Here is a 12820-nt window from a genome sequence, read left to right as displayed (position 1 = left end):
TTGGTTACTATCAGTATTCAAAGTTCGGGCAGGTGGCACTGCTCTCTGAATAGATTATGAAAATAATATGGATTTCTGTAGTTTGAATAGTTTAAGAAGTTGTGAGTAGGAATAGCGTTCTTCTTTGTAAATCGAACACACTTGGCATATCTTCTTTTATAACAGCAGTTCTTAACCTGTGGGTCACGGCCACTCTGGGGGTCAAATGACCCTTTCACAGGGGTCGCCCGATTCATAACAGTAGCAAAATTATAGCGATGAAGTAGCAACAAAAATAATTTTACGGCTGGGGGGTCACCACCACATGAAGAACTGTATGAAAGAGTCATGCGCGGCATTAGGAAGGTTGAGAACCGCTGTTCTGTAGGAATAGGGCCAGCTTGCTCTCGTACTTACTTCCTCTCCTGCCCAGGTTTGTCTGCATCAGCCTAAGATCAGGAGAGCCGCCTGGTGGCCAGGACAGACCATACGTGATTGGCCAGCAGCAACATCAGCACAGCGTTCTTGCCCACCGGGCTGCAGGCCTTGCTGTTCTTTAAAACAGCACCTCAGGAGGTCGAGCCCCCCGTTTGGAAGATGAAATCTGGGGCTTAAAGCTGCAGAGCTGCACACTGATTGCCTGTGTAGCTGTCGCTCGGTCCCCTGGAGTCCGCTGCCAGTCAGGTGACCCGATGCCCAGCAGAATGAAACGGCCTGGTTTTGCGCATTATGTGTGGAATGGGCACATTCCAGTTGGTTGGCCAGGTATCTGTCTCCCAAGTTTATTGGGATAGACTATTGCGTGCTTCCAGCACTGCATAGATTTTTTGGAAACCTTTTAATTGGCATTCCATAATTCCCAGACCCGTGTTTTTACGAGTGTTTCTAGTGTAGCTCGGACTTCTCCCTTCAGTATCATCCCTTCTTGATCATATGCCACCTCTTGAAATGGTAGAACATAAACCAGTTCTTTTTGGTAGTGACCATAGATATCTTTCCTTCTTTTGATGTTTCCTACATTATTCAATATTTTGAATAATATTCAATCTCTCACTATTCTAAGTCAAGGTTTTAATTTCTTCTTCAGTTCTTTCAGCTGAGACACATTGAGTAGAGTCTTCCTTTTTCATTTCCTAACTCCAGGCGTTTACGTATCTCATTACACTGCTGTACTTTGTCTTCTCGAGCTGCCCTTTGGGATGTTCTCTTCAATTTTTCACTTCATTTCTTCCATCTGCTTCAGCTACCCTATGATCAAGAGCAAGCTTCAGAGTCTCTTCTGGCATCAACTTTGATCTTTTTCTTTCTTTCATGTCCTTTGAGCGCCCTTTTGCTTCCCTTCTGTGTAATGGTCTTGTCATCACCCCTAACCCATCTGATGCATGCTCATTTGTGGTCAGTGCATCGAATCAGTTCTTGAGATGTTCTCTGAATCCAGGTGGGATCGACTCACCACGCTTATTCAATTTTGACTCTCATCGACTTGTTTTAATTTTCTTCAGCTTCAACCTGAACTTGTGTATGAGCAATGGCTAGTCTGTTTCACAGTTGGCCACTGGCCTTATTTTGGCTGATGATATTGAGCTTTTTTATATCTGCTTCTCACAGATGTAGTCAATTTGATTTCATCTGGTGAGATTTATGTGTATACTCACCATTTATGTTGTTGAAAAAAAGGTATTAGCAAAATTCGATCATGTACTCTTCAGCTTCACTTATATTGCCAAGGTCATATATATCTTGGCTACTAAGGAGTCTTGTGGAGAGCCCGGGTGGCATAGTGGATTGGGCTGTTAATCACAAGGTCAGCAGCTTGAAACCATCAGTGATTCTGCAGGAGAAAGATGAGGCTTTATGTTCTTGTAGCGTCACAGTCTCAGAAACCCGCAGGGGCATTTCTACCCTGGCCTACAGGGTCACTATGAATTGGAGTCGACCCACTGGCAGTGAGTTTGAGTTCAGTATGGATTCCTAGTGGTGCTGGCGTATAAGCATGAAACTACTAACTGCAAGGCCAGTGATTCAAACCCACCATCTGCTCTTGAAGAGAAAGATGAGGCTATTTGGACCTGCCAGGATTCACAGCTTGGAAACGCTATATTGGGTAGCTATGAGTCAAAAGGAACTCAGTGGCAGTGTGTTGGTGGGTTGGTCCTTCCTTTTTGTTTCCAACTTTTGCATTCCAATCACCAGTAATACTGGTGGAATTCAGATAACTTAACAACCAGTTGGCTGCCCTAATGACTGTTTTAAGTATAACAAATACTGTACCATAAGGTAGTTTATTGTTTCACACAGCTAATACACAAATAAGAACAATAAAAGAGGCACACAAAACTAGATTGCTATAAGAGTCTTAAAAGATGAATGAAAAATATTTTTAATGTGACAAAACAATAAAACTGTTATTTAAGATATTAACATATTGCTTCTTTTTTCTCCTAATAGTTTTACTGATATAAAATTCACATATCTTAGCTTTGCTTTTAAAAAGTTGTATATACATCATCACAATCAGTTCTAGTGCACCCTTCCCCTCCTGCATTCATTATTTGCTCCCCAATTCCCCTCAATCTTACCCCACATCCCCGATAAACCATTGTATCAGTTATTGTCTCTGTACATCCGATCCGTCTGTGTTTTAATAAACTGGGAAATATCAGAAACAATAAAAGACAAAATCAGAATAGAAAAAATAAAAATAATAAACAAGAAGAAAGAAAAGAATTCCAGCAATATTAAAATAAGCTATAGAGAAAATTTCTGTCATGGAGCAAGTGAGAACTATTTAAACCTAGAGAAAATTCCGGTTGGGTCAAGAGGGAGATCAACTGACCAGGTATCACATTATACCATAGTTCTATCTACCATGATCAATTTATAATTATCTCTGCCTGACAGCAAAACTGTTCTAGTCCCTTGACTGTGGTCAGAGGGGATCTGCCAGAGGCTTAATCTGCAGATGAATTCGGGGCTCCTTGCACAGCCTTCTACAAATTGGGTGTTCATAATTTGAACTCTGATACCTTTCCCTTCATCATATTTGGATTTTGGATCACACAGGCTGGTGTGCTTTTTCCATGTGGTCTTAGTCAACTCCTCTCTTATATGGCTACTTGTTTGAGTATAAGCCTTTGACCTCAGACATTATTCCAGTCGATAGCAGGGCACCATCTGCTTTTTCACCGCATGTTGCTGTAGCACCACATCTTCAGTGCTGGCTTCATGCAGGCAGGAGTTGAGCAGGGCTTTGCTAGACGAACTAACTGTTCTTGGATTGGGGCTAGAATTAAGTGGGAGCCAAGAATCCAGCTGCTTGTTACTAGGTTACTTTAGCAGTCTTGTTATCATTTGATGACAAAGAAAAAACATTACCAATCACCCCCCTGGGATATAAAGTGATTCCATTGATAACAATAACTTATCCAATGGCACAGAATTCAAGGTACTGTTGAGGAAAGGAGGTTATAAGCGGATAGTCCAACTGTGGACTGCAGTCTATGAATTGATGCTTCGCACAGATTGAATTCTTACACGATTGAGTTTCATTTACATTGAGCATGGGCATTGGTGCTAGGGGGAAGTTCCCTGTAACATTCTACACAAGGGGAGAACCTTGCCTCTCAGATCAGTACATGTCATATTAATGCAAGAAGGGCATAAAGACAGTAAATGCACGGTGGCTCTTGTCCCCTTTCATTGGATACCTGCTAAGACAGGGATCCTAACTAAGGTTCAACACCTGCCAATTTCACAGTCGAGGGTGGCCGTCATTTCTTTCTCCTCTCATCAGAGAATTTCAGTCTTAAGTCCAAGGGCTTCGGGTTGTCTTGAGGTAAGGCCCAGTTCATTCAGTGGAATTTCCACAAATCCTTCTGATGTGGCTTTTAGGGGATGTCATGTTCCCCATAAAGTCTGCATCTAAGGTTACCATATTGCTTAGTCCATGGTGAGGTTCGCTGATGGTTGAATAGAAACTAATTCAAAAGTGTCTGCCCAGGAACTCTTATCTTACTTCTTGATTTGTGCACACTGGTTACAAGTGCCATTTTAATAACAAGTTCACTGAATGCAACAAAAAAATTAGGTATCAGTTCTATTGAACTGGTGGACACCCGCTGAATCCCATCACTTCCAATAACTATTAATACATCTTGATAGCATATTTGACCAATTTCAGACTGAAGAAGTCGGTCAAATTCTTTATCACAAGCATAGGTGGTCAGTACATAAATTTGACTAATAGCATTAATTGACTTTATAGGTGTGTACATTGTATCACATAGAACATTGTACTTCAAAACAATATTGAAATATTCCTCTTGGTGATAAATGCATTGCCATTCTTCTCGAATCTGTCATTCCAGTTACATGACTATCTAATTTAAAATGCCCAATACCAGTACATTTTAGTTTACTAACACGATATTGATTTTTATACATCCCATTTAAATTTTGACACCCTCCAGCTTTCCCAGATTCATACTTCGTGCATTCCATGCCTTGTTATCAGTGGATATTTTCAGTGGTTTCTTCTCATTTTGAGTCATGCCCATCGGTAAATGAAAGTTCCATCCACATCATTACGGTCAACTCTAATTTGAGAAGGCAGCTCTTCTTCAGTCATATTTTGAGTTTTCCAACTTGAGAGACCTATCTTCTAGCACACGATTGTTCTGCTACCATTCATAAGTTTCTCAGGGCTAATTTTTCAGAAATGGGCCACCTCTTCCTTCTTTCTAGTCCGTTCTCAATCTGGAAGCTCTGCTGAAATTTGTTCACCATCGATGACTCAGCTGGTATTTCAGTTACTGAATGTGTAGCTACCAATATAGCAGCAACATGCAAGGCACCACAGTATGAGACACTGACAGACAAGTGCAGTTGACTTCCTGTAGCACCATTTGTTTTTCTTTCTAGTTGTCAGAAATACTCAGGTTATAAGATTCTTTGGTGATGTAGAAACATTTATACAAGGCTACAGTTCTGATCCAAACTCACATTTGGTGTCTTTATTCAAGTATATTCCAACCTTAATTCTCTCATGTAGGAGTCTCCAAAGCAATTTTAGAAGGTGCTGGACAAGATGTGGAGAAAGAATGTGCTGTTCAAGGTAAGTCGCATGCTGTGTCTTTTATATGTTTTGTGGAAGACAACACGGTGTAATGTGGGAAGGCTAGGAAACCTCTTGGAACTGGGGAAACACCACCAAGACAACCCGTAAAATCACACTTCCAATAACCCATAATTAGAAGCAACAAGTAATACTAACTATTTTTGAAAGTGAAGTTATATAAGAAAAGCCCATTGCAGATGTACTTTTGGAGTCTCTTTTCATATTAATGTTCTGTTAGCCAAATTAGACATCTTGCTTTGTGAACAAAGAAGGGAATCACCGTCTAATTTTGCTTCTGTGTGTCCTCTGTTTTCCAGCTCAACAGAGCAACAATGATTACATAATTACCAAAGGCGGATTACTGAAGTGCAAGAGTATTATCCATGTCATTGGAGGAAATGATGTCAAAAAATCTGTGACCTGTATCTTGCAAGAGTGTGAGAAAATGAATTATGCATCCATTTGCCTCCCAGCCATTGGAACAGGTTTGTGGGCGAATGTGGGCAGACCCACCTGGAGATGGAGAGAGGAGCGGTGTCTCAGTTCCTAAGACTACCGGAAAGATGTGTCTTCCGATGGTCTCAGGTGACCCCTGTGAAAGGATTGATCGACTCCCAAAGGAGTCATGACCACAGGTTGAGAACCACTGACATAGGGAATAAGGAACCCTAGTGGCACAATGGATTAAAGTTTCGGCTGTTTTCACTCCTTGGGAGAAAAATGAGTCTGATAGTCCATTTTGGTAACCCGTGGGGGCAGTTCTACTCTGTTGGTTTGGCTTGGTTACCTAGGACAGGTTGTGGCTCACACAGCTAGACAGAAAGATAGACAGAGAATAGCCTGAACACAGGAAAGGACCTGCCCTGGGTGGCAACTTTGAAGCCTGACCGACAGTGAACATCTCACTGGATATGCCAGGGAAGCCTTCCCAGAAGCCTTTGGATAGCTTTATGCAAATAATTATAGATTATAACTAATAGTTTAGAGTTTCTGGTCTCTTTAAAAATGAGCTTAGTTTAAGTCAGGCCAAGGAGAAATGACTGTTCTCTGTAATCGGACGGATCAGCGGAGCAGATATGAACGTCAGACACCACAGGCAACCTTGTCCATTGTGGCTTCCTGACATTGTGGTCCCAAACCTTTCCATGATATCTAAAACTTAACACGTGCTTGCTGAGATCGTGCTAGAACATTCGACGGACGACAGGTCGTGGGCATTTACTCTGCAAGAGTTGGAATCCCTCATTTACTCCTCAGCCTTTTCTAGTTGGGTCTTTTATTCGTCTTATTTTCCCTCATTTCTGTTATTTGCTTTTCTAGGGAATGCCAAACAATCCCCAGACAAGGTCGCTAAAGCCATGATGGACGCCATTGAAGATTTTGTCAAGAAAGGATCCGCCAACTCTGTGAAACAGGTTAAAGTTGTTATCTTGCTGACCCCAGTGCTGGATGTGTTCTATGCCCACATGAAAAAAAGAGAAGGGCCGCAGTCTTCTTCCTACCTGTCGATGATAACTAAAATTGCATGTGAGTTGTTTGTTTCGATGCCACGCATAGTCTTAATCTTGATGTTACTTGGAAAAGACCTCATCTTCCTCTTTTCTTCTGTTGTAGCCTATTTTGGTTTCTCGCAGAAGTCTCCCAAAAAACAAACTCCTTTGGTTTTGGAAAAGAAGACAGAGTCAGTCATTTTTCAGGTGTGTGGTGAAGATGAAAAAAGCGTGGGAAGTGCTATTACCTGGATACAGGAAGCGATGAAAAAGGAAGTTTTCACGGTCCCCAATGAAGATGAGTGTATTAAACACTTTGATGAAGAGGAATATCGGGATTTGAATCAGCTGCAGAGGAGCCTAAATATCACTATTTCTCTGGATCCGAAGAAACCTTTGCTTGAAGTATCGGGAGTTAAAACCGATGTGAAGACAGCCACCAGTGAAATTGAGAAAATGATCAAAAAAGTCCGAGAGGCCACAGAGCAGGAGACGCGGGCTGAGTGTATCAGTGAATTTGTAGAATGGCAGTATAACGACAAGAACAATTTCTATCCTTTTGACAAAATAACCAATCTGAAATTGGAAAAAGCAAAGAAAGGCAATCAAAGCACAGTGCATATCAAAATTAATAAACAGAACTACACAGTGGACTTGAAGGCGAACCTCGCTACAGATGCACAAGGAAACACCTTACCTATCCAGCGCATCAACAAAGCTGAAGGTGGGTTCCCTGATTTTACATCCACTCTTGACCTTTTGGTACCCAAGTCCAAATTTTACTCAAAACTCAAGTAAGCCTTGCAGAACAAAATCTTAAACATGGACTCTGGGCTGGCGGAATGTGTGCCATAGCCTGAGAAAGGCAGCGTGGACATGCCCACCTGCCTGAGGTTGACCAACCAAATGGTAACGGTCATCAAGCCTTGCACTTGTTTTCATGGCTCTGGGTGACAAGTTTCCCAGAGTCAGTTCTGCTGGCGAGCTAATAGTCCCTGCGGTCAGGGGAGGGAAAGCCTTGCACTTAAACGGCTAGTGGCTCATTATCTCCTGGAGGAAGAGTCAAAGGCAGAAATGAAGAAGGCAAGCTAGTTAGTGTGGGCCCTCTTTCTGTGTCTGTGACTGAGGACCCCGAAGGACCAGGAGCATGTGGGAACTCCTTCCAGAAGGTTCCAGAGTTTGCTAAATGGATCTCCTCCCCAAGATAGAAATGTCTGTCTGGTGTAGAGAGGGTTCGTTCTTGCCTTTGAACTCCATGGAAAACTGGTTAATTGGGTTACAAATATACTATATTCAACTCTGTGGTCTCAGTGGGAACTAATTCCTTAGACTCTGAGCAATCGTGGGGACCTGACAAATCTCATATGCTGTGTTAGCAGAGGAGGGAACAGAGCTGCCAACCCAACCGGTCAGTTGCCAAGCACTTAAGGACACTGGGAAGAATAATGAACAAATAGATTGTGGTGGTGAGGAGTTCTGATAGAAACTCATAATTGTAAACTCATAACAGTAGTGACTGTTTCACACATTATAGGGAACTAGATTATTACATTTAAAAACTAGGACAGTTAGACACCGAACAAACCATGCAGCTGAGTTACACCATATTGACCATTCTCATCTCTTAGCACCATCCAGACCCTGCAGGATTTACATGCAGGCGACTCTGATTTGGTAGCTCTGTGGGGCTGGCTCTTTAAACAAAGCCTTCCTTTGGGTTTTGGTCTTTGATTGTGTGTGGTCTACATTTTGGCAAACACTCTCCTGCAAAGAGAAGGAACTTCTTCAACAAACAGAATCGGTAGATTGTCAAGCAAGAACACAGAAGAGATTCAGGGGTTCAAAGCTTACCAGGAATGTGGAATCTGGAGATGAGCCTTCGAGGTTTGGGTAAATCCTCCAATGTCTGTTTTCGCAGCTAAGAACCCGGAAAACTGGAGTGATATGAAACAGCAGACTTCCTGTTTGGTGGAGCTGCAGCCCAGCCATTCGGAATACCAAAACGTGGCCAGCATGTTTAACCAGACCTGCTCAAACTTCAAAATACTGAAGGTAAGTCTTCTGTTGACATGGAGTTTCTTCATCATGGACACAAGCAGTATAAAAAACAAAACAAAAGAACACCCCCCCCTCTCCCCCCTGCACAAAACAAAAACAACAACAAAAAAAGCCCCTAACAACCAAACTCATCCCCATGCTTCGATCCTGACCCATAGGAACCCTGTAAAAGACTGCAGGCTATCACTCTTCCTGGAGCAGAGAGCCTTTTCGTCTTTCTCTCCCGGCGGGGCTGGTGGGGCTGAGCTTCCCACCTTGTGGTTAGCGGTCCAGCCCATATCTGAATGCACCCTCAGGACTGCCACGGCTATTGCAGTCCTGCAGAAATGCTATTATATGATAGTGTGAAGAAGTCTCCAAAAGTGGTGGAAATACAACCCAGCCATCCGGAAAAAGATGGAACGCCACACCATTTTGTGTGCAATATACTCTCTCCAACTCTGGTGGGGGTGGGCCTTGGTATTTTAATCTTGCCTGTCTGGCCTGGAAAGCAGCATAACCTCTGTGTGGAGGCCGAGGGTCCTAGGGAGGTCAGTCCCTTCTGTTCCTCTTCTTAGGCAGGCAGCATCCTCTTCTGTGAAGAGATGCATCAGGCAAAATTCAAGGAGTGCGCCCAGCCTCAGACTTCCAGTGTCCCCAGGGTCAGGCCACTCCCCTTTCCTGTGTGAAAGTTCTCAACTGTCCTGGAGGCCCACTGCCTTTTTGGGTTCTTTGCTAATCTTTCAGGTGTGGTTATCACTTTAGTCACACATATCAAAACAAAACCCCATGGGCATCAAGTTGACCCCGCCTTACAGCGACCCTATTATCGAACAGGGTAGAACTGGCACCGTGAAGTTTCCAAGATTGTCTTTCTTAAGAGCAGAAAGCCTCATCTTTCTCCCAGAAAACAGCTGATAGATTCAATCTGCTGATCTTGCAAGTGGCGATTCAAGGCATGACAATTGGTCTCTAGTCACCTGGAGCAACAGAGGCAGGGGATCAAGAATAGAAGGAGGACATGGAATATTTAGCTAATTACCTTCGCGAACAACTCCATCCTTTTCATGAGACCAGAAGCACTGGTTGCTGCCTGCCTACCATGAACGCTTTGGGGGTAAACTAACACTGGCCATTCAAAGATTAGATAGCCACCTTAAGGAAGAGTGGGTTTGTGTGAGCAGGGAGAACAACTTGGAGAAGGAGGGTCAGAATGACTGCACATTAATATCGTGTCGAAACTGTGGGATTGGTTTATGCTTTGCAGTGTTCATTCTCAACAACAGCAGTTTTTAAAATGTTAAGCTTGTAATTCTTATGCAGTCCCATTGGTTATTTTTTCATTTGTTTATACTTTTGTTCTTCAAAAATCTATTGTTAAAAGCTAAGCCTTTCCATTTTCTGTGAAGATGTATTGTTTTACTCCTCTTGGTCCTTAATCCATTTTGATTTTGTTTTTGTGTGTGGTGTGAGGCATGGGTCATGCTTCATTTTTTTCCTGAATGTGGAAACCCAGTTTTCCTGGCAACATTTATGGAACAGACTCTTCTTTCACTATCAAGTTGACTTAGCACCTGTGTCGGAAATCAGTTGACCATCGATGTGTGAGTTTACTTCTGAACTTTCAGTTCTATTCCAGTGGTGTAGGTGTCTATTCTTGGACCACACCAGGCTGTTTTGACTACTATCCCTGTATAATATGCTCTAAATCAGGAAGCGTGAGTCCTCCTCTGCTTTCTCTTTCAACATTGCCTTAGCTGACATTCTTTAGCTAGTTGGGACCAAGACTTGCTGCCATTCTGTATAACATTGAGGAGTGTTTTTCCCATTTCTGTACAGAAAGCTGTTGGAGTTTTATTGAAGATTGCAGTGAATCTATAGATTGTTTTGGGTAGTATTGACACCTTAGTAATGTTGTCATCGAACCCAAGAAATGGTTTTGCATTTATTTAAGCCTTCTTTAGTTTCTTTTGGGGAGCCCTGGCGATAGAGTAGTCTATGCATTGGATTGCTAACCTCAAGTTCAGCAGTTCAAGCCCTCCAGCCCCACATGAGGAGAAAGATGAGACATCTGCTCTGTGTAAAAATGTATCACCTTGGAAACCCAAAGAGACAGGTCTATGCTGTCCGACAGGGCCACTGCGAACAAGCGTAGACTATGGCAGCGGTGTTTTAGGTCGAGTTTCTTTCAGCAGTGTGGTATAATTTTCACATTTTCATTGTTTAAGCCCTTCATATCTGTGGCTGTTTATTCCAATGTGTTTTCTTTGTTGGGATGCTCTTGTCATGGAGTGTTTTCCTCGTTCCCATGTCAGATTCTTCACAGCTGTTGGGTAGAAACACTAGTGACGTGTGTCTGCCTGTCGTGTCATCTGAAACTTTGCTGACTGCCTAGACCCGCTCTAGAAGTTTTCTTTCTTTCTTAAATTGTTTTATTGAGGTATATTTGACACATCACACAATTCAATAGTTTAATCACAGCAAGTAGAGTTGTACACTCATCACCACAGTCAGTTTTAGAGCCTGCTCTTCACTCTTGCGCTTATTGTTATGATCGCCCCAGTTCCCGCCCAGGGACCACTAATCCAGTTACGCTCTCTGTAGATTACCTCTCCTGGATTTCATACGGTCTCTGTAGATTACCTCTCCTGGATTTCATATGGTCTCTGTAGATTACCTCTCCTGGATTTCATACAGTCTCTATAGATTACCTCTCCTGGATTTCATATGGTCTCTGTAGATTACCTCTCCTGGATTTCATACTGTCTCTGTAGATTACCTCTCCTGGATTTCATACTGTCTCTATAGATTACCTCTCCTGGATTTCATACTGTCTCTGTAGATTTACCTCTCCTGGATTTCATACTGTCTCTGTAGATTACCTCTCCTGGATTTCATACTGTCTCTATAGATTACCTCTCCTGGATTTCATACTGTCTCTGTAGATTTACCTCTCCTGGATTTCATACTGTCTCTGTAGATTACCTCTCCTGGATTTCATACTGTCTCTGTAGATTTACCTCTCCTGGATTTCATACTGTCTCTATAGATTACCTCTCCTGGATTTCATACGCTCTCTGTAGATTACCTCTCCTGGATTTCATACAGTCTCTATAGATTACCTCTCCTGGATTTCATACTGTCTCTGTAGATTACCTCTCCTGCATTTCATACGGTCTCTATAGATTACCTCTCCTGGATTTCATACTGTCTCTGTAGATTACCTCTCCTGGATTTCATACTGTCTCTATAGATTACCTCTCCTGGATTTCATACTGTCTCTGTAGATTTACCTCTCCTGGATTTCATACTGTCTCTGTAGATTACCTCTCCTGGATTTCATACTGTCTCTGTAGATTTACCTCTCCTGGATTTCATACGGTCTCTATAGATTACCTCTCCTGGATTTCATACTGTCTCTGTAGATTTACCTCTCCTGGATTTCATACGGTCTCTATAGATTACCTCTCCTGGATTTCATACTGTCTCTGTAGATTACCTCTCCTGGATTTCATACTGTCTCTGTAGATTACCTCTCCTGCATTTCATACGGTCTCTATAGATTACCTCTCCTGGATTTCATATGCACATCACCCTTTTTTTTTTCCGAAACCATTTTACTGGGAGCTATCATATCATTCCATAGTTCGATCACATCAAGCAGTATTATACAATTGCTACCACAGTCAGTTTCTAAACCTTCTCTTCCTTCTTAAGGACCCTTATTCTACTTTGTGTCTCTATAGGTTCATCAATCTTGGGTTTCATGTCCTGCAAACAGAAAAACAGATACCAAAAGCCTAGAAGTTTTCTTGTGGGTTATTTGTGGTTTTCTACATATAGGATCATATTGTACATGAATAGAGATAATTTAATTCTTCATTTCCAATCTGGAAGTGCCCCTGAAGGCCCCTGTTTATTAAGTGTGGGACTGCTAACCACAGGATGGTAATTTAAATCCACCAGTGGGAGAAAAATGGGGTTGTTGGTTCCCTTCAAGTTAGTCTTGGAAATCCGTATGTAGGGCTACTATGAGCCAGAATCAACTCAACTCCCTAGGAATGTTGCATTTTTTTTTGTCTGGATACCTATTCTTTACTTCTGTGTTAGGCAGGGTTCTCTAGAGAAACAGAACCAGGACACACACACACACACACACACACACACACACAGGTTTATATAACAAGGAGGAATATAA

At 42.3% G+C, this 12820-nt stretch overlaps 1 protein-coding gene across 1 annotated transcript in view; it reads left to right on the top strand.

Moving 5' to 3' along the window:
- PARP14 (poly(ADP-ribose) polymerase family member 14) overlaps nt 1–12820 on the top strand; it is a 65145-nt gene that overhangs the window by 42438 nt on the left and 9887 nt on the right. The window contains exons 11-15 of the mRNA XM_075556328.1: nt 5030–5092; nt 5413–5580; nt 6416–6622; nt 6710–7309; nt 8504–8637. Of these exons, the coding sequence (XP_075412443.1) occupies nt 5030–5092; nt 5413–5580; nt 6416–6622; nt 6710–7309; nt 8504–8637 (1172 nt within the window). The remainder of the gene's footprint in view (nt 1–5029; nt 5093–5412; nt 5581–6415; nt 6623–6709; nt 7310–8503; nt 8638–12820) is intronic.

This window comes from Tenrec ecaudatus, chromosome 8 (assembly GCF_050624435.1).
Source record: "Tenrec ecaudatus isolate mTenEca1 chromosome 8, mTenEca1.hap1, whole genome shotgun sequence".
NCBI lineage: Eukaryota > Metazoa > Chordata > Mammalia > Afrosoricida > Tenrecidae > Tenrec > Tenrec ecaudatus.
This window is presented reverse-complemented; position numbering and strand designations above follow the sequence as displayed.